General features: G+C 40.1%; 1 protein-coding gene across 5 annotated transcripts in view; it reads right to left on the minus strand.

Annotated features, from left to right (window-relative positions):
* Positions 1 to 1,619: 1,619 nt before the first annotated feature.
* CCDC88C (coiled-coil and HOOK domain protein 88C) overlaps positions 1,620 to 22,736 on the minus strand; it is a 99,731-nt gene continuing 78,614 nt past the window's right edge. Inside the window, exons 20-31 of one of the 5 annotated variants that reach the window (XM_086614082.1) lie at positions 22,378 to 22,655; positions 17,459 to 17,602; positions 15,751 to 15,937; positions 15,366 to 15,511; positions 13,849 to 13,938; positions 12,786 to 13,027; positions 8,677 to 8,859; positions 8,206 to 8,274; positions 7,373 to 7,441; positions 6,293 to 6,594; positions 5,076 to 5,291; positions 1,620 to 3,860 (exon numbers count right to left, since the gene is read on the minus strand). In XM_086614082.1, coding sequence (XP_086470208.1) covers positions 2,847 to 3,860; positions 5,076 to 5,291; positions 6,293 to 6,594; positions 7,373 to 7,441; positions 8,206 to 8,274; positions 8,677 to 8,859; positions 12,786 to 13,027; positions 13,849 to 13,938; positions 15,366 to 15,511; positions 15,751 to 15,937; positions 17,459 to 17,602; positions 22,378 to 22,655 — 2,940 coding nt within the window. In that variant the 3' untranslated portion in view covers positions 1,620 to 2,846. The remainder of the gene's footprint in view (positions 3,861 to 5,075; positions 5,292 to 6,292; positions 6,595 to 7,372; positions 7,442 to 8,205; positions 8,275 to 8,676; positions 8,860 to 12,785; positions 13,028 to 13,848; positions 13,939 to 15,365; positions 15,512 to 15,750; positions 15,938 to 17,458; positions 17,603 to 22,377; positions 22,656 to 22,736) is intronic. The other 4 variants (XM_086614078.1, XM_086614079.1, XM_086614080.1 and 1 more) reach the window with 4 other exon arrangements.

Genomic DNA, 22,736 nt, shown 5'->3' on the forward strand with positions numbered 1-22,736 from the left:
TCCTACAGCCCTTTGCCACGTGGCAAAACCCAGGGTTCTTGTGGAGAGGTCTCTTTTTCCTGGTGCTCAACCCGTACCGGAGCACGGCTGTTCACTGCCTGCTGCCTGCACTCCCAATGGCTGGGCCCAGCCCCCCACCCACACATGGCAGATCTCAGTAGCCTTCCAAGTTGTGCAAATTGGAACCACCACTATTTCATTGCAATTCCCCTTTTCTTGGTGGAAGGAATTGAGAAGCCTGAAATGCTCTGGCAGCTCTGCCCCCTCCACCTGCCCAGCTCCACCGGCAAAGGCGGGAAATTTGCCCATTACTTTCTCTCTCTAAACACAACTGACTTCTCTGCCATGTTAGCTTTGACACACAGAAACACCTGTTTATCCTACCAACAACTGCTCTGGACACCCAGGAAGGCAAAGAGCAGCAGCACCTTTGCTGCAGGCAAGTCCTGTTCTCTCACCCGCCCTGGCTCTTACCTGATGGCACGGCACCAGTGGGAGCACACCAACCTGGGAGCCACTATGTTTATCAAAGAACAGTTAAAAACAATTAATTGAGCAGTCTGCAAAATGACTGCACCTGTCACAGCAGGACAGGCATCTACATCAAAATGTTCCTTAATGTTCTCAAGAATGTCCAAGTGCCACAGCATCGTGTGCTTCAACAGTTGTTCCAGGCTATAACGTCTGTACTTAAAATTACGCCATACTTGAAAGGTATTATGTAAGCATTAAGTACATTTTTTTTATTCAAACTCATTAGAACTGAGAAAGTAAACAATTGTAAATAACTCAAAAGAATGACAACTAAGGTGTAAGTGACCAGGTAGATATTTATAGCAAAAACATACCTACAGTAACTGACAACCTGCAGATCAATTCCTCAGCAGTGCAGCCTGCGGGGCGATTGAGCACAAGCCTCCAAAAAGGAGCTGAAACAAGGGAGAAACATCAGTCTTTAGTGATCTGGCCAAGAATCAATGTTGAGGGAGAATTTCTGAAGAATTTGTTTATCAAAAACACTCACTATGTTCTAAAACTACTCTAGTGCACATAATTTTAAAATTGTTGCACAAACTATGGCTTGCAATTAAAATAGCAGAGAAGGCAGAAAGTTCCCTTTTGCCATTCTCTTCAGGTTCAAAGATGAATAATTTCTCACTTTTGCAAGGCATCCTGAGAGTTAAGCATGAAACAGATTGTACAAAATGCAGGCTTGGTCTAAATTGACAGCACGCTTAGCACTGTCTGAAGTGGTCTAAGAAGCATAAAATCGAATGGTCTGATTGTAAAGCAACCTGTAAGTCATGTGATGATCAATCCTCCTGAAGTCTTCAGCAAGCAGGTGACGACCAAACAGAAAAATTTCTGATACTTCTTTTCTGGCAACATTACAAAACCAAGCACAACTCTGCCACACAGAGACGCAAATCAAGACTGAGGCTTACACAAAGCTATTGCAGACAGATCTCTACCCAGCACCATGAATCATGGGTGGTTGTTTTGGTGTTGGTTTGTGTTTTTTTTTTTTCTCCCTAAGGGAAAAAAGTACAACATCCATCTATTTTATTTTAATCTTTATTATAAACAATTTTGTAGTTTCCAGAATGGGATTACTACATACTAGATAACAAAAACATCTTCAGTTGAATCAGTTTTAGCTTTTACTAGATTAAATCAGAACCAGCAAAACAAGTATTATTTTAAGGATTTAGTCTATTGCAAGAAAAACAGCTTTACAAACATGAAATAGAAATAAAGATACAAATTTGATCATATATACATAAAGCAGCCGATGACGCTCTGGACAGAAACATACAAGGAACTTCTTTGAACATAAATAGATTTTTAAAAAGTATATTTCTTTCACATGTATACAAAATTATTTGCTTTCTATACTGAGCAAAGTTCTTGGAGACATAAACAGGGATTTCTAAGAGACAAAATCTCACATATTGCTTAGGATGTGGGCTGTCGTGCACACAAGGATGTAATAATACAATTTACACAGCATTCCTATACAATACTTCAGCTTCTTATATACATACAAGACACTTTTGTACACGAGATGCCACCTTTGCAATTGAAATGGCATCTCCCCTGAAAGGCTGCATTCGTTCCAGTGTTTGTATAAAGATAAAACAAGTTTCAAAAGGCAGCACCACTTGGCTTGCAGAGTCAAGGATCCACTGCGCTGCAGCTGTAGCGAAGGCAGTGAGGTAATTACACTGGCCTCTCTGTGTTTACACAGTCCCAGCTGGGAAGCTTGAGATGTGACCCTTGAAGTCTACATGCTACTCTATAAAACATGGTTGTGGCAAGAAGAATTGATTTTAACAAATCCGCACACTTTTGCTCTTCAGCTTTCTCTTTAAGCTACTTAAGCCAAGTCTGGTTCTGTCTTTGGGGGAGAAGTTTGGCTTTTATATGACCTTTTCAGTATGGTTAAGCTACACACCAATGGCAGGGCTGGGTTCAGTGCACACACATGACCTGTGAAACTCTTCTTTAATGCAGGTAGGAGGGGTGCACAGTGCAGCAATGACAGAGGACCCTGCTAAGCTTCTCCTGGAGTAGGGAATGCTCAGCACCTGTAAGAACCAGGTGCCAAGCCTGCTGTGGGATTAGGTCAGGCTTCCACTTTCCTTTAGGCACAACAGTGTCAAAAGAATGGCTGGGGTTTTGCTCCTTGTTTCTCTTAACCATACTTTGTCCAACTAGAAAATAGTACCCGGAGAACACTCAGATCAACAGGCAGGTGATGCCTTTTAAGACCTGGCACAGTGTCTAGACAAATGTGACCCAGACGTCAGCAATGCCAAACACATACTACTAGCTGCATCCGCAGGTTACACACACCCATATTCATACCAAACTGTCTGCTGATCCCCCTGGGTATCTGCAGACCCAGGAGTGCTGCTGGAGCTGCTTCCTCTCATGGGCTCCTCCACAGCCCCAGAGTTGCCTTCTGGTAGTTTACCCTGGCGCTTGGTAAGCAGGGTATCACCGTGGCCTTGCCCTAGGGAAGTATTTCCCTCAGTGCTGCTGGAAAGAGCTCTGGCAGGGGCCACTGTGGCCACCTCCCCAGTACGAGGGGCTGGCTTGGGTTTGACTTTAGAGGGAGCGTGTGATGTGGGTGAGTAGTGTTGCCCAGGGTTCACACGCTCCTGTTGCTGCACATTCAGATTGCTGGTGGATGCAGTGGGTGAGGCAGAGAACTGATGGAAGGAGAGTGGCCTCTCATCTTTTGGTGAGGCCAGGGAAAGGCGCCTTGCATCAACCTGCCGACAGCGGGAATCGACACCTTGCAAGGAACCTGCCGCCTTTGCAGACTGGGGCCTCTCTCTTAAGGTTGCCTGGGAGCTCATCGGCGCAGAAGCCCTAGCAGCCTGACTGACAGTGTCCTTGCCCCCACGCAGGTCTGCTGCTGACTTCTGAGGGCTCTCCTGCCTGTATGCCTCCGGGCCAGTGGCTCGGAGAAGGTCTGCAGAGGCTAAGCTAAACGCCCTGCTCAGTGACGTACTCCTCCTGCTTGCGGTTCCATGCTGCTGAGGCTGTGCCATCTGCCACGTACCACTGGTGGGCTGGTGCTGTGCTGTGTGAGAAAGCTTAAGGGACCCCTGGGAGTTTGCCAGAGGCTCAGGTTCAACTTGTCTAAGGTTTGGCTTCATGTAATTTCCAGACTTAGCTGTTCTTCCTTCTTCATTGGCGATGGTCATCTTCACAGTTGGAGCAACAAGACTAGTGGACATCTTAGCAGTCTCCTTTCTGGACGGTTGAACCAGCAGGTTCCCAGCAGCTGAAGGCTCATTTGCTTTCCTAAAATAATCGCTGAGCAAGTCATCTCTGTTACTGGAGGTGTCCTGGTGTGAGAAAATATGCACATGACACATTAATGACAACATTTTTTGTTTAAAGAATCATGCAGAGCTTGGTGTTCAGATGATCTTCCCACTTAATTCAACCCAAATAAAAACATAGATTTTATATTTAAAATGGAGATCAGAAGCTATAAATGTTTACAATGAGTATAAAACCAAATCAAGGAGTAATATGCTCATTATAATTAGATCATGACAGCCTTGTTTGCCAGACTAATGGTCTCAAATTTAAAAAACTTCACCTCACTTGCAACCTGGGCAGTAGCTCTCTTGCTTCCTTTCACATCAGCCACTGTCACTGTAACATCAATATCACATTAACGACAGCCATTGGTACCAGCAGATATCAATGATGGTCTGTCATCTAGCAGAATACAGTTCATCTGGATAACTACTGTAATTTCAGGGATATAACAGGAGAGAACACTCTGTGGAGATGTGCATTACAAGAAAGTTGCATTGCTTCTCCATTGATTTCCCTCAGCTCTCCCAGTCAATATACTATATATGTTAAAAGCTGGGTGTACAATATAATAAAATGTACAAAAAAATCATTAAAAATATGGAGAAATTATTGCTTGCCCACAATTAACTTGCAAATTTCAAGTCAGACAATTAACCTGGCAGTAAAAGAAAATATACAATAAATATTTCATGCGGATGGTCCATGCAATCCAAAAATGGTGATGTTTGATCAGCTGCCATTGGACTATTAGTAAAAGGCATGCTCAGAATAGTTAAGGAACATGCTGCCTTCACGAAAAACGTGCTGAAACAAGCTCATGGAATTTATTTCTTTACTCTTCTCTAGGGAGTATGTTAAAGCTTAATATATTCATTTCGCTAGTGTTCCAAATGTTCCAGTCACAAAACTCGTTTGCTAGAAGTGAACACCATCAATGGTAATAGCGCAGCGGGAAGACTTCTATGCTCAACTAAATGTTAAAGCGCTAAGAGTTATTTTTAACTTCACTTTAAGCTTCTGTTACACACATTAACATCACAGAATGACTAGTCCTCCAAAAACACGCATGATATGAACAGGCACTGGAAATGTTTTAAGCAATTAATGCAAGTGATCTGGCAGCCTTTAAAATAACAGCTAAGAATTACAGTATGCTTCTACAGGTATTAAGATGCTAGCAAAAGCTGTGGTAAGTTGGGAGCTGTTGCCTTCATAGCAAGAACAATGGATACCCTGGGGATATACAGTGAAGCAGATCTCCTATTTCCCCTGCCTGTTCTGTGCCTCAGGCTGTCGGGACATGAATGATTGAGGACCGATTCGAGTGACTGCGAAGGTTCCTGATGGAGGGAAGGACATAGGGAGTAGCAAGAGTGATACAGTGCATCAGCTTCTAACAGAAATTGGTGCAACGAAATCATTTCTCTCTCATTTAAACTGCGCCGATGCTGAAAAGGAACAAGGATGACAGAAAGAATGAAAATGGAGACATGGTCAGGTAGTTACAGACAAAAAAACATATCAAAGTTTAAACATCTCAAAGCCACAAATTGTATTTAGAATGAGGGAACAGAAGGTATATTTGAATATTGCTCTGAAAATTCAAGGACCAGAATTTACTGATGCCATAGAATAGTACAGCTCTGCTGATTTCAATAGTGTTACCAAGGCATTCATAAAACAGAAACATCTGTTCACTTACACTATGAGTGAATTGTTCTGAAGATATTAACCTACTCCATACTGCACTGCCTCACTACTGTACAGCATGTCCTAGCAGTAAAAGACAAATGCCATCTAAAACCCAAACATTTAATTTCTGACAAAACGCTTCAGTGTGTGGCACGTTCTTGCAGTCACTGAACCAACAGAACAGTGCCAGTCAGCACACAAACGTGCAGCATGGTGAAAGCATCGAGAACTTCCTTCGGCAAGGAAAATATTCTCTCTCAAATGCACTGATGGTATTTTCAGGTTAGGAGGTGGTTTTAACAAATGAGTATTTTGCACTTCAGTTGAAAACTACTGTTAGGTTTCACTTATAAGTACAGATTTAGCAGCTGAAAATGGTACAGAAAATTTATCAGTTTATAAATAAGAACACCTGGAGCTTAGAACTAATGACATAAAACGAAACCTTGACCACAAGTGTTTGATATTAAAAATCCCTAACAGTCCAATACATAGTACTTGCAGCAAATTATATGCCTGACTTGCCATAGCTGATACACCAAAATAAATGAGCAGAGTGCTGCGTGGAAGTTAATCTCGCCTTAGTTGTTGGAACTATTTCATTCATTTTGCAAGATTCGATAGTTCTCTGCAAGTTCCACACGTATGAACAAAGATCTTCTTGTCTTTCCCTGTTTCCCTATGCTCTCATCCCCTTGGATCAGTTTTGAAGAGTTTTTCGACATCTGAGATGGGCTATCTAGCTCTATTTACTTACACTTGGTGGGGACAGCCTGTTGCTTTCTTCCAAGAACTCTTCCAAAGTTACCATCTCACTACCAGGTGAGGCAGACCGTTGCCTGCCTGCGTAAGACTGGGATGGAGTACTCTTCTGAGATGTATCATAAGCGATCAAACCATTCCTGTGGGAGGAGGACTCGTGCCTGCTGCTAGGGCTTAAGACAGCAGAAGCAGAGTGAAAGGAATAAGCATCTTGGAGCAAGGCTGGTGCCTCTCTGCTTGGCACCATATCTTCACTGCTGAGGCTCTCGGTTCTACCATGGATGTGATCTAAGGAACCTGAGAAGAAGCATAAATATCATCAAAGACATTCTTCCTACCTCATTTCAGGAGATTTCTCACTGAGGTAGGAAATTCATCATCCAGGTTCACTTCCATGCAGACTAGGTGGCATTTTTGACCTTACTTTCTTCCCCCATAGAATTCAAGGCAGTCAGAACTTTGAGAAATCAGGCCTGGTAAATGTCTTAAAGCACATACTTTGAGCCTCTCTGTTAAAAGAGCACAACTACTTGTCCAAAGAATAGGACTAACACAGATAGTAAGGAAGCCTCTTTACAACCTCTGTGCCACTGGAAGATCTCCTAGTCTTGGCTGTGTGTGATCTGAGAGCCAGAACCTGCCAGTGGGAAAGCAGAAAGTGGATTTTTCCACAGTGCCAGGTCTCCCGGCATCCTTCAAGGATGCATAATTTCAGCAAAAGCAAATCTACAGAGCACAGTGATTCCATACACAAGCTGTGTACAGAGTACGAACAGCAGACACCTGTTGTTGTATAAGGACTCTAAGAGTGGCCTGATAATTCCCACAATATGCCACCAGTCAGACTGAAGCAAAACTGGACTGCCTGCCTAGAAAGTCACCCCTTGCCAGAATCGATCTTAGAAAAATACTTCTTGCCAGCAGTTTTTATTCTCAAGACAGACATGTCCAGATTGCATAATCATTACAATTTCAAAACAGTCTTCAAATTTAATTGGAAGGAAAACAGCATTTTGCACACTGTTTCATGGAATTTCACTTCCTGTTTGTCAGAACTCGGCTGTAAAAGCTTTACCTTTCAAATTGAGAGGTGAACTACTGCTGGAAGCATTTCTACTGCTCTCTAAACTGTTTGGCCTGGACACTGAAAAACACAAAACACACATTGAACAAACAAATCTTAAGTTCCTCTGATTCTCTAAAAGACTTGGCTACGGTCTGCCTTCTGAAAATAGAACCTACGCAACTAAGTCACTTTGAAAATATTAACAACGTACAACACAAAATACACAGGATGCCAAACTCTGGACAGAGTAGAAATCATTTTCACATTTCAAGTTGCTCAGGATCCATGTTTTTCTCACTTATTTGTTGCACAAAGAAACATGTTCTAGGTTTTGCTTTTACAGCAACCGTAAACAAAGCAATGTAAAGACTGAAGTTTCTTTGGAAGGAGCTGGTAACCAGCCTGCAAATTAAGCCTTCCACAAATCTCTAAGCAGACAGTGCTGCAGTTGCACCAGTGTTCCTGCTGTGCAACCACATTCCCCACTCCAATTTTTTATTTTTTTATTGCTGATTCACTCTTTAAGGAAGGAATTTAACATTGTCCAGAAAAATCAGCAACAAATCTGCGGGACATACATTAAAGGGTTTGTTGCTGGGGCAAAGCAACTCATTTCAATGTCAGCATAGTTTTTTAAAATTTATTTTGGGAAAATGTCCATTAAAAGCTTCTCAATAAAAAACCAGAAGTACTTAAACACACATTCCCAAAACAGTTTTGTGTTACTACATCTCATCCTATCATGTTAATTTAACTAAAACGCATTAGGACAGTTCATGTGGATGCAACGTAACAAATGTTAATGTAGATGTTTAGAGCATTTGCATATACTACAAGCTTACCGTGCTTTCTGGCGCATGCAAACTCTAGCTCAGGGGACTGTTCACATAGATTATCTTCTGAATTATAGCCTGTAAAGAACACAAAACTTAAAAGGCAATATTAAACACAGGGAGTTAATCCTTCAGGTCAGTCTCCAATGCATTCCAGCAGTGTAGAAGACTGAAGTGACCAAGAGGGGTTGGTTTTTTTAATAGGGACAACATTAGAAGAGAAGCCATCTTCTAATCACTGCTGTAAACCACTGTGCAGGGAATCATGGGAGAACTGACATCCAAATGTGGTCTGTTAAGTTGATGACATTACAAGAGTAAGGAAATCCTGTATCTGATCAATTAAACCATTGTAGGAGTGAAAACACTACTCCTCTGGTTTTGTACTTGAATGCCACTAGAAGCCGTGTCTCACCCAAGCAGGAACTACACAGTAGCCTTATCTGTACTAACAGCTGGTATATCAAATGCACTGCACACCTTTTGGTCTGCTCTGGAGCCTGGAGATGGGAGTGGAAGTGTGCAGATGAATGGCTGAGGTCGAGTAAGTCCTGGGACCCAGCTCCACACAGCAGTGTTTTGTCACCGAGTCTGCTGAGATTTCAACATTATCATTGCTGCCTCCGTGATGGGAATTCCTCTTTTGCTTTAGGTCCACTAGCACTGAGGGGGAGAGAGGTAAATAAATATGAGTCAATGAAAAACAGCATTAGGAGATTTGTATTTATCTGCCCATACAAACATGACAAGCAGGCACAAAGAAACTGCACAACAGAGGCACTAGTTTTGCAAGCTTTTCCATAAACAGTTCAGTATTGGATAGGAAACTTCTGCCACCGGTTTTTTCAATCATGTATGCTCTCTGTAAAGTGTGGGAGTGACAAGGGCTGCTTAGTGTCAGTGGGAGGGTTGATATTATACATGCAACAACTACCGTGAAAAGAGGAAGAAAAGGAGCAAAGACATGAATGCAGAAAAAGTAAGTGAGGTGTGAAATTGTCATAACGTTATTACTTGCAGGTACATTTTATAAGCACTTCCTTCAGTAATAAAATAGAATAAGTAAAGAGTGACAGAAGTCATGCTCTTATTCAAAGAAAACTAATGCTGATTTGGAAATTATCTAGCATGACCCGCACGCTAAGCTAATTGCTTTCAGGTTTACATATTCGCTGTGGTAAGAGCTCAGTCTCTACAAGGTTAAACTCTGCTGTTCTTAGGATGCTCTGGTGCAATGATTTTTAAGTTGAATTCCTGGGATCTTAGCATGAGAACTACAAAAACTACCTGCTAGAATATTATTTAGATTCAGAAGGCTGAAGACATCTTTCCTAGTGATGAGGTAAGTTAATTCATTTCTTGTAACATGAATGTAACACTTTAAGGCACACAGAACAAAATCTAAAGAATTTACTACAGGAAACACCCTTAATGAGATGCAAGATTCCAGTTTTCTGTATCTTTCTATGGAGTACTTGCTTAAGTAATTGTAACTAAATGCTGAAAACACAGCAGAGTGCAGTGGTAAAAATAAACAGCTTGCAGAGACAATGGACAGACGGTTAGTTCAAAGCAAGAGCAGCAGCAAAGCTGTATTAGAGAAATGGACTGAGTCACTGTCATCTTATACGATCCCTGGAAGCTGACTTCAGAAAAAAAGTTTTCTCCCTCAGTCTGCGTGTGCTCCATAGCACCGGGCTGGCACTCGCTCTCAGAATTGAAGTTTATGGCACACCAGTAGGGGCAATTACTGGCTAAAGCTTGCCATGCAAATCCGTATTTCTAATTGACTCTGTAGACGCACTTAACACCTTCCACAGATGCCAGAACTATTAATTGCCCTGGAGACAAATGTTCTCTATAAATCCCAAAACAGGCAGCAACAGGCTGCTGCGCCAGTGTCCTTGGTTGTGCCACAGAGGGACCACATCTCAGAGTCATAAGGGAGATGAGATCTTTTGGCCTCTGCTGAGCTCCCTGAAGCATATTGTTGGTGCTGCATGCGTTTCGCTAACACAGAGTGGGGACTGGACCCACACATGCATTTCAGAAGCCACCAGGTCATGACTATCAGGCAGTAAGAATTCCGGGCAATGGATCCACAAACAAAGTTATACCTAATCTTAAGAGAATAAATGTACTTTCTTCTTCTTCTTCTTCAAAAAAAATTCATCAAAGCTGAAGCAGCTGAAACTGAATTTTTAGCTCAATTCAAGATGAATTTTTGTAGCTGGAAGTGTAAAGCCTTGCTAAACAGTGGATTTGAATGCAAACATCAAGACACTTTGTGGAGAATAATTTTCCCAGTACCTTCCACTCTATATTCAAAGCTAGACTACTTAAAAGTAGACAAAGATGTTAAAAAAAATGCCATTTTTAGCATTTAACGGCACAGAATATTGGGAAAATCTCCAGGATTTGAGACTGCTTATGTTAAATTTGTATTTTAGTAGGACTACAACATTGCACGAAGCATAGCAACAGCAAATCAGTTCAACACTTCAACTGGACACGATGCAAGTATGTGATTGCAAGGAAATATCAAAGCACATCGCAACTTCACTTACTTATAACATGCACCACAGCCAATATACATACGCAAACTGTATGCCATGAGGTCCCCTAAAAATGTGCTGCATTGAAGAAATGATCCACAGTGTGCAATAGTGATTCATCTTCTACAGGAAAATTTAAGTCCATGTTCACTAATCTGTGCTTGTATTTAGAGTATTGTAAAGACATGCTGAGTGTTTCTATCAAGGTGTGTGTTGTTTTAAGGCACGTGGGATTTTTTTTTTTTATTTAAAATATTTGTCAGAAATAAATGAAGATAAATGCTAAAGAGAAGGTATTAGAAATCTCCCAATTCCGGGAAAGAAAGAGGTTCATTAGGAGAGGATGGGATGTCGGAAGACGACCAGAACCGGAGTCGATTAGAGAGAGATTGATGATTCGATGGAGACTTAGGAGACTTTTCTTTATCCTTGATTTTGCTTCTCAAAAAGGCAATCTTTTTGCGCTGCGCAGCTAAATTGTTATCACCCAGGTATCCCAAAAAGAAGAAGAAGAAAAAAAGTAAAAAAATCCTTGTAAATAAAAATTAAAATGTCTTAAACCAGATTAAAGACTATGCAACCAGTAAAAACGAAAAAGGCTAAACAAAGACTAACACATACATTTGGAAGACTGATGAAGTCATAATTAATGATAGTTTATCTGACTCAGACTAACGCATAGATTAACACATATACCCAAAATACATGCAAGTCCATTAAGAAATTACTGTTAGGCTACCCAAAATGTTTTTACTTAATAAAGGAAAATCAAATAGGTGTGAGTGTTACTCGGTGATAATATACTCAAATTTCCTAGATGTCTTTTAGGCTTTAACACTAATGCTCATCATCTCAATGTAAGCATGTTTCATATAACATCAAAAAGACTGAAGTCCCAGAGACTGCGTTGTCTCTGGTACTCCACAAGGTCCTTGTTCTGTGGAAATCCAAATCCAAATTCCCAGGTTGAATTTGGATACACGTTAAACATTTAACATCTTCTGAAATCACACAGATGATCCGAGACATGCATTTTTATTTTAAGTGAATCAACGACACTGAAGAATTAGAATGGAGAAATGGAAATATAAAACCCAATCAAACCAAAACTTCAGCCAGACTCTTGCAGTAGTTTATAACAACAGTTCTACCCTCCCTCAGCTGCTCCTCTTCTGTTTCCTACTCTCCTCAGTGGGAAGACAGGAATTCTTGTTTAAGGATTAATTTCAAAACTGCTTATTGAAAAGTATTTCTGGAGGACAACGATCTATATAGAAGCTGATAGAAGTGATCTCAATAGAATAAGTAAAGCTTGGGATATATTTTACCTTGAATAAAGATCATAGGTTATTTATTTTGAGAAGCTTTATTTCAATTTCCCATAATTGGGAACACCTGACTTACTATATGAACTAACTAGACAGAGAAATAAATAATTCCATCTTCCTTGCGTTCACTTTAAGTGTTAAAAAAATATCAAAACTTTACATTAACAAATTCTTAGTTTGATTCAAAGTCAAAACACGGAATCATCCTCCAAAATAATTAGATTACAACAAATTAGCATTTCCTGTTATTTCTTTTGCCTGTGCGCCATCTCCTGGCAACGGCTGTAAGACCAGCTATTACCCATTTGAAGAATAGTTGCTAATGAACCATAACGCTATGTGGTCCAACTTTGAACTGATTTGTTGCAAAACCCCAGTAAAAGAAGTATTTCCACCAACTTATTCAGTAGCATGCAATATACTCAGGCAAACCAAGAAACTATGTACAAAAGCTGAAGGGAGTAGTAGTAGATAAAAGGAATAAACCAAACTAAATACAAAACAATACAATCCCATCTTTTAGCTTACTCAGTTTTTTAGTTTGTTTTTTATTTTTGCTTACTAAAACTTTTAGTTTACTAAAAAAAAGGATATAAACCAAAATGTGATGGAGTATTAACATATCATATATTATTTAAAAAAATATTTTAAAAATATTTTCAAAAAATACTGTTCAGCTCATGAATTTAGGCTGGGCGTTCCTTACCTTTGTTTGAAGAACCCCCAGAGCGTTCTCTCTCTTCCATAGAGTTTGACCCTTGAGAAGTATTATCCTGAGTCTCTTGTTGATGTTTCAGTTTTTGGGAGGCAGATGGAGAGTTTACCATCTCTGCGGGCTCAGAATGCCATGGAGGGCTTTCTGCTGCTGGTTTCAACCGCTCCCTTGTAGTCTCCTTCTTTGGCTTGATTAGTTTGACTAAGGCTCTGGCACCAATCCAGTGGTTTTTCCTGATAAAGCAGGTTTTGTGAATGGAATTCATTAAACACTACAAGAAATGTTCCTTGAAGTTTACAGCTGTGCTAAAGCCATCAAGTCATCCTACGTTCTTATTTGTTTACTGTCATGATTTGGTTGGAAAGACGCAGCATGAATTTCACAGAGCTTGAGATCCATTTCTCTCTCAAAGTCAAAATTATTTTACAGAAGTATTTCTTCAGCATGAGAAACGTAGGAAAGACAACCATTCCCTCTGCTAGAAATCGAAACTGTACATATGGATCCACATAAGACATTGTAACAGTATGAAAAGCTTTACTACAGAACAGACTGAGAAGTGAAGAAACTGCTTTAAAGATGAATCCCTCTCTCTGCTAAGGCTACCAGTCAGAACTATGCGTGGTGGAATTAGTTTGGCTCTTTTTTCTTTTTCTTAATATAATTATTTAAAGTCCTTTCTCTCCAGTGGACTGCTTATTCCCTTTGAAAGAGCAGCTCTGGAAGCTTCTACTGCTGCTTAGTCACCACATGGGGGGTGCTTCCCCCCTGCTAGGGACAAGATGATATTCAACAGGGCAAAGTGGCTTTTTTCCAATACTGTTTCAGATTCCAGTATTAAAACAGTGGGCCCCACATGAGGTACTGTGCTCTATATTAACACAACTCCCTGCTGCTTCAGGGAATGGCTTGCAGAGTGACAATGAAGAGAGAAGTGGAGATGACATTGTCCTTATTTCAGACGAAACATCTGTTATCTCCAGTTATGGAGAGCCCTTTCTCACCCTCACAAATCTGTACAACAGTAGCAGAACTCAATCCACATGGGACTTACTTTTTTGGAGCAGGATCATAAAACTTGTACTGATCCATTATTTTCTCTTCAAGTTTTTCCTTATGTCTCCTTAAGGCATTCAATTTATCACTGTGAAGGGGAAAAGCACACTCTGAACCATCTGTATGAAATTCAGCGCAATCAAAAAATTGAACACCAAAAGCCACCAAGAGAGGAAAGAGACTGAAATGTCTTCCTATCCCATAACCTTTCGAATCCTACTGAGCTCATTCACTGTCTGTTTTGATAGGGCAAATGCAAAAGCCTACCAAACTTGCTGATGGGTGATTTTGCGCAGTACGCATGAAAGGTTAAATAACAACGGTAGATTGGTGCTAGATTACCCACTAATAACTCAGGCAGAGTTAGTTTGTTGGGTGTTAAAACTAATCTTATTTTGCTTTTTGAAAATTTGTTTGCTGATTGTTCAGTCTTATTCACAGAGCACTGACAATTACTTAAAGGTTAAGATCTTTACATAGTCTGAACTTCTTGTCTACATGATAACTGGGTATTTTATTCCTGTTCTGCTTACTGTCGTAACTAGAGAAATAAATAATGTTTCATCTTTTTAAGACTACTTTGGTCTCCTGCAAGCAGTGCCAAAGCACTTTGAGCAGTGCCATGTAATTTTACTATTTTTTTTTCACTCATTATTTTATTAACCTGCACAGTGGATGTTCATAAATCTTTTTTCATTCAAGTAGTAGGTCTAATGCACCTCCACCACAGAACTGTCAGACACCTGGGTAAATATGCTTAGAGTACATTTGAACTGTATTCAGCCAATTTCAGCAAACAACTTCTAATGTTTCAACCATATAATCCAGTACTGAAATAAAACTCAAGTCAGTAACTCCCACATCCTCCTGAGGTGCTTGAATCAAAGTTCTTGGTATTAAGAACACTGTTCTTCCTTCTTTCACACTTGTAAGAGAAATTCACTGCAGTGAGAAAAGGATTCTTTGTAAATGAACGATCTGTTTAAACAGGGTATCTCACTTAAGCACATCACCCTGTGCATGGGGTGTATGTTAACACTTACATCCTTAAAAACACCACCAAAGGAAATATTTCTTACAATGCAAATGAAAAAAACTACAGGAGTATGAATATTTGCTATTCTTCAGGAATCTAAACATCAAATAACTCTAAGACTAAATTTTTGTTCCAACTCTGCTCTTCTCCAAGCTCTTCAGAAACCTTTGAGAAGTACCATTGGGTACATTCCAGCTTTTATAACTAAGTCTTCCATATAGGTTCATCTATATTATTTGAAAGAAGCTGTGCTTGTCCAGGTGTCTCTTGAACATCCCTTTGTGGTAAGGCAACACAAAGAAATTTTGTAGCTTCTCCTCATTACGTATATCTTCTCCTAAACATCCCCTTTACTAGCCAGGTATCAAGTAGACCTACCATTCCCCTGCCTGTCTTTCTACTCCTGATAGATGATTTGTATCCTACATTTGTCTACATGACTCTTTTAGGTTTCACAATTCAAATCTCCAGTTTCTTACATGTACTGTTTCTGTTCTTCATGATACTGCTCCTTGTTCTCCATGTTCTGCTCCAGTAACATCTGATTCTGCTGGCTCAGCATCTGAATCTGACTCAGGAGATGATGGTTTTCTTCTTCCAGATTTCCCTTTAGACGGGACAGCAGCTGTTAAACAAGAGAAATTAATCTCTCCTCTGCATCTGGCTTCCCTCAAAGCGCACCATAATCAAGCTAACACAACAGCATAGCAACCTAGGGTATGAATCGATAAACTTCAAAGTATATAGGGGTGTTATTACAACCATATAGCTTGACCTTCCATACATAGTGTGCCAAAAACTTCACACAATGAATGTTAGCACTCCCACAGGAACCGAGCAGTATACCTACCTATAGCTACTCACCTCACAGTGGTTATCCAGCTTGGTCAGAGAGATATCCATAGACTGGTGCTGTTCTTTCAGCTCATCATAGCGAGCCTGCCAACGATTCAGCTCCAGCTGAGAGTTGTTCAAGGAAGTTTTCAGCTCTTTAGTGTGTGAATGCAGGCCTTCATATTCTGCCTTTAGTTGGTTGTGCAAAAAATTCACCCTAAACACAAAGCAGCCAGCAGGCTTATGAAGGACACTTCATAGAAAGTACCTCACATTCAAAGACCACACCATCACTGTGCAGCTGTCACCAAATCAAACATTAAATTCCAAAGACTAACTAATAAATATGTTTTCTATTCTAAGCATGTACTAAAATTTTATTAAGAAAGTACTAATAGCATTATAAAGTATTTGAAAACTACAAAAGAACTGAAAGGAAAGCAGATGAAACGTAAACCTGCTGTTTCATCAATGTAAAAAACTCAGCACAAATTTCTGAGGTACAGTGTATTTAAGTGTGCTTGGATATAAAGGCAGCTCTATCTTGAACAAATAAAAAACACTCAGAATTTTTCTCCTGATGCATGAAATATGAACATTAAAGTGTCCTGAGCTGTGAGACATTGTAATGTTGTAAGATGATACTGGGGCATTCTTTTATAGCTCTTGGTAAATCTAAAAATGTCTACAAATCATGAAGGTATAAAATTAAATAGAGAAATAAATTACAAAGATTAAGTTCTGTATCTGCTGACAGATCAGCTAAGCCTTGCTCTCTGCCAGCACTGCAATCAACATTTTGCAACACCTTCCTTTGTCCTTAGAGAAACAGAGTTGAAAACAGCAAGTTTGAGGAAACCTCCTTTGTGGAGCTCTGCAGTATTCTAAAGCACATTACAATCAGGACGGCATATGAAACTTTCGTGACTGAACTTAACATGTGATTTTTAAATATGATTCAATCTGACATTGCTTTACCTTGATATGACCTTAGCCCCTTACTTGTACCAAACCATTTCTCAAAACGCCTTTGTAGTATGAACAGTGGCACTGAACTGGTTACAATGGAGAGAGCCCCAGCAGGGATACAGGTTGTGAGGGGGGGGTGTACGTTTTACTGCTGCATTATGTAAAGTTCAGATGCTAGCTCACCAAAGGGGTTTGGACATGAGTTAACAAGTACCCAGTGATCATACAAATCACTAAGCCCAATTTTAATAACACGAATCAAGTCTCTCTAGTATTAACAAATGGCAGCTTTCTCTGGGCAGCAGAAAATAGATAGCAATGGTAACTCCTACAACTAAATCTTATTGTGTAAAAAAAATAACAGTTCCCCTTAAGGGAAAAGAAGCTGGGTAGCATTTCACACACCTCTAGATATTACTGGGGTTTTGTAGTTTTACTTAAAGACAAGTGCTTGGAAACAACTCATTACAGGAACACTTGTGAACTGAATTACACATGGAAGCTTGTTTTCAATGAGCAAAATTCCCAGCATAAGACCATGTCTGAAGAACTGACTAACTGTTTGTTGGCAGTGTCCGTGAAGTTGATAATCTTAAATGAGTTAAACAAAATGATCAAATTAACAAGACAGAAATTGAGAAAAATTAACAAAACACATTAAATGAAGGTATTCTGGAGCTACAGTTAATACAACACAGCAAAACATCTAAGTGTTTTGCATAATTGACTTTTTAATGATGTATACAAGAATTTAGCAAGGGAACCATACCTGTCCAGTTCCTCCCTCAGCTTCTGATTTTCCCCAGTGGTTATTGCATTTGACCTCCTCTCTTGCTGCAGAACCTCTCTCTCTGTTTTTAAAACTATTTCCAACTCTTCCAATTCCGCCTTGTGTTTCATTAAACTGTTGTATCTGCAAAAAGAGAAGCAGCATACTCTCAGCTTTCATTTAAACATTTTTCTTCCTCTAGTTTAAAATTTTTAATAGGTAATACCACAAGGACCAGAAAGGATTTTTTTTTTCCCTGCCTGCTTAGTTTCACACACATTTGTGTGGTTAAACATCCACTAAAGCTGAAGAATTCCACACTACGCATGGAAATTCAGTTTAGTCTCTAAGTCAAGATGGAGGCTCTTACAAAACAAAAAATTAGAAAAAAAAGGCATTTTTTAAGCAAACTGGAATGCAATTGTTAGAACCTTATTTCAATTCCAGATTCTGATCATTTGGTAAAAAGAACGTGAGTCTCCAGGGTGAGTGAAAACTGCACCATTAAACTGAAATCCCATTCACAAATAATTGTCAATGGCAGGTTTCATAAACCTGACTAAGAAGCGGAAAGCATCAGCCAAAAAGCAACAAGAAAGCAGTGGAATGAGCAACAGTTTACTAGGTAACAACCTAATATATATTAGCTTATATGCATAGGCAATAGCATCCTGCATAGGTAACAATCTCCTGCTTATTCCAGGCAGATGATGAGGCTAATATCAGTGAGTTGACAGCAAAACACCTTCAAGCAAGGGCTGACCCACCTGCTTGAGTGGCTCTGCTTGTTCTCTAGTGAGAAACCCAAGAGCAACACTGGTGTTCACGTTCTGGCTTCCACTGTTATCTGGTTTGTACAATTTGTGCATAAACCATTCAGAGCTGGGAGACAGGCAGAGACAAAGGGCAGATGCCATCAACTATGTCTTTAATTTCCATCTCTGGAATGCTAAAATAACAGAGACATGGAACAACTCCCCTGATACTTGGCACAGGCATCAACTACGCAGGCTCAGCCTCCCTGAGCTGCTACACCATCTGCCTTTGGAAAATGCTGCAAAGAACAAAGTGGTTTGAGATCACTTTGCAAAACAGCAAGTAGTTCTGAGAAGATTTTTTTTTTTTTGTTCTCCTCTGGTGGCCTCTGTTGGGGTCTGTGTCCACACACACGCACCAGCAGAAGCCACTGGTGCAGTGAATGTCAAAAGTCATCAGCACATTTTTCTGTGACTGTGATAAAAGGATATTGACCCAAAATACCCCTGAGCAGATACACTTGTTCCAGTCACAGAGAAACATTCTTCTATGCAATTTTAAAACAGCAACCAGGTGGAAGATGCAGCACTGCTTGAAAAAGCTAGAAAGAACAAGCATTCATCTCTCTGCGACTCTCATCCCAGCAGAGATGAATGCAGAGCACAGTTACTCTGCAATCACAAAAACTTCAAAATAAAAATAAAAGCAGCAGACAGAACTAAGTACACTGACTCCTGCCAACTTGTTTTTCTTTCAGGCTACCATTCCCTTCATCCCAGGGTCAAATTACAATTACAGCCTGTCCCAAATTCCAGTCCACTGAAGGGCCAACACAGAAAAGTACCTGTCTCCCAGACAAAAGCGGCTTTTTGCTATTCATTCCCAGTGACAGCAGTGGAGTTTAATGAACCTTATTTATTTGTTTTCTTCTTCCATTCAGCTCCAGGACATTTCAAATTCAATGTCCATACAACAAATGGAAGAACCTGAAAACAGAGGAAGGTTTCACATCCAGCTCCAAGAAGGATTTAAGACAGACTGCGTGCCAATCCAGAGTCTGCGAAGACAAACTCCACAGTCAGTCCCTTGGCAGCAATCACCATAGCTGTCTCTGCAGAAACTGTGTTGTGAATTCTTTTGCCATTTCTGTATGATAGGGTTACTCTGTTCATTTTTATCCAAGCTCTCTATTTTTTAAAGAGGGGTACTCAGAAGCAAGCAGTATACTGGCCCAGTTTTAACCAGATTGGCCCAGCTCCACATGCTACCTTTAAGCATAAGAACCCCTGACGCAGACCACAGCTGCTTCCCTAGACATTAGGTGAAAGGTAAGAATGAAGAGATTGTTTTCAAAAATGCAAGTGATTCTGCATCTCTGGAGCCCTAATGAAATCCCTAGGCAAAATTTTCATATAGTTCAGTTTCACCATGGAGTCTACCATTTGAGTAGGATTTGTGCAACCTGACAAGCTCTATCACCAGCAGCAAGGTTACCCATCCTGTAGGCTCTTCAACACTCTTGTTCACCTCACTTCTTTAAGCATCAGACACTGACAGAGGAGTTTTTAAAAAGATTTTCTTGTACATGCAAATAAAATCCATTTTGGCTCTGATGCAATCATTCCTGGGATTGAACAGTCACATTCCTCTTTACTCCTTTTGGCTTTCACTCCTTCTGCTGCTTTATTAGGAGAAATACTGTGAGTAGGTATTTGTGACTAAGAGAACATTTTAAATGCTCAGTTCTGATAAAAAGCATGTGGCAAGAGGAACTCAGAAATATAATTACCAGCCAGCATCGGCAACACAGTAATGCAAGTCCTTGCAATATGTAACCCTTCACAGCAGGGATTCTGTTTTTTCCAGTGTCTCTGCAGGATTAGACTTCTCCAGAGTAAGCCACAAAGAAATGCTTGAGGATCTGCTAATCAATTGTAGCTATTAAGTTATTACCTCCCCTTAGTAATGTGCAGTACGTAAAGCAATTTAAAAAACGAAGCAAGAGTCCAGCCTTTGTGTTCACTGAGATGGTCAGATAAATACCACAAAGTCAAGAAACTGCTATTAACGGTAAACAATCCTAACATACAAACTCTCCTTTTCTTGCTAAGTCAAATGCACAGGTCTGTGGTTTGCTGGGCTATGACAGGCCATTTCACTGCAGTCACACATAACCCGTTATTAAATCCCCACTGCAGAGTTAATACTGTACAGATAGAGCTGAGGGAGGTTTAATGAAGTTTGCTCAGGTGCAGAAAACATTCTGTGGTTAGAACACATCAGAGTGAACTACACAAACCTTGGCTGTACACGATGTTAAGAGCCCACAAGCTAACTAAAGCTGTTGTGGATTTTTCTAGACGACCTGCAATCATAGGTTTGTGCAAGAGCACAATCTTGCCTTAAGCAAAAGAACTGTAATCACAATGCTGTCACCAACTGAGAAAAACCAATTATGCTGGAGTTGGGACAAGCAAAACTCGGCTCTTAGACACTGCACAAGCAAACTACTTGGCTGCACCAAGCTGCTCTGGAAAAATTTAGCAGGTGGTGCATTCTAGCTGAAGTAAAAAGTGAGCTATTTCACCTCAGCAGTTAAATGCCTCAGAGTAGCAGAAGAAATCAGTTTTCTTAAAACTGTTTATCTAACTTTCTCCTCTCTGTTCCCTAAGCCAGCTGAACTGCACATAGCACACGATGGAGGGAAAACAAAACACACACAAAACCAGCTTTTCTCTTTTTTTCTGACAGCCAAATGAAGACACAGACTGCCTTTGGACAAATCACCTTGATAAGTATCTTTTCAGACTGATCTCCCAAAGAGGACACTGCACTCTTAAAACTGCCAAATCAACCTGCTTTGAGTAAAGAAAAGGCCACCATCTGCTCCCCTGCAACATTTCTCACTGGCAGTCCTATCTCAGTAACAGACAATCCAAATTGTTCATGTTTACAATGGTTATCTGAGCACTTATCACCAGAGATAACCTATTTTTAGAAAACCACTTTATGCTTTGGCTAGAAATGTTTAATAATTTGTACTTATCGAGAAATGAACAAACTCAGCTAACTGCCTCAACACACCACAGTGTGATAATCTCAAGTAAAGCCTGAATCAATGAGAACCATTAATCAGTCTGAGAGAGACTTGGTAAGCAGGAACAGTGTCTGTGTAATCACTTACAGCTCATTTAGTTGACAGCCAAGCAGCTGTCCTGTCACACAGTCTTGGTGGATATTTTAATCACAATAGGTTTTTTTTCTGTACTTTATAAAAATCTACCGCACATTGTATTGCCAGATCCTTAGTCTTTGGAAAAGAAAAGTTGTGTGCCAGTTTTTAGTCCACCCTCAAAGATCACCACTGAGTTGCTCTGAACCCAACTCATGGTCTTGCACAGATACTGAACCTACATTTTGAGGAAAATCACTGAAGTGCATAAGAGAAAGTTCTGAGAGGTAGGCAGAGCGGCACTTATGTAGCAGTACAGGATATAAATTGTTTGATCTATGCACAATTGTCAAAAAATGACAGTGACTAGAGACTAAACAATAAACACATTACTCTGATTTCACATTTCAGTTGAAGGGCCTGAAGCAAAAAGCCTTAGATTGTGAGAACTAGAAGAATATAAATAATACATCACTGTCTCATAGTTAGCTCAATACAACTTCCTTCAGAGAGCCTCCTTTGTTACGAGGTTTATACCACACACAATCTTCAATGATTTAAATTTATCAAGATACATACTAGTCACAAGAGCTAACTACCCAGGTTTAGGTACTAGACTTTATGACTAGAAAAGATACCCCACACAGTAGAACTGGCAGAATCTTTTTAAGGCTGCACGTTATTACAGCACAGATCCTTAAACATAGTAAAGGCATTTAAACTACTTCTGACAAAGCATCCCCAAGACCCAAACCCATGTTTGCTAAGTATCACCTGAGTCATCTGTGGTTTGTCACCTTTAGAGGTCTTTATAAAGATAGAGTTTTGCATATATTTTTATTTATTCTCCTAATGATACCAAGAATGAGAAGACACTTTTTCAGGGGAACAACTTAGTAGCTTCCATTTGTAATCAGAGACCAACATTGTAGGCTAAAATTATAACAGGGGCACATTCTGGCTACACGACACTCCTGAGCAGGGAGCATACCTCTCACCCAGACCTTTGTGCTCCAGATCCAGGTTTTTGTGTAATGTTTTCAGGCAGCTGTGCTGGTTTATTAGCATTTCATATTCTGCAGACTGTCGTTCATGCAGTGAAGCAAGGTGTTCATGGTCCTGAAGCAACGACTCATACTCAGCTTTCAGCTGTTCCTTCTGTTTCAGTAGATTTTCATTCTCATTCTCCTTGGCTGTCTGTTGATTTTGGAGTAAAGCATTCTGGGCCATCAGTGAAGCACTTTGCGAGTTGAGGGTTGAATTTTCTACCTAAAGTTTCTCAAATGAAAGGCACACATTACTTATTTACACCTACTGGTACATACAACAAACCCATAGTAGCAGCTTGTA

This window comes from Tauraco erythrolophus, chromosome 6, assembly GCF_009769465.1.
Source record: "Tauraco erythrolophus isolate bTauEry1 chromosome 6, bTauEry1.pri, whole genome shotgun sequence".
Lineage (NCBI taxonomy): Eukaryota > Metazoa > Chordata > Aves > Musophagiformes > Musophagidae > Tauraco > Tauraco erythrolophus.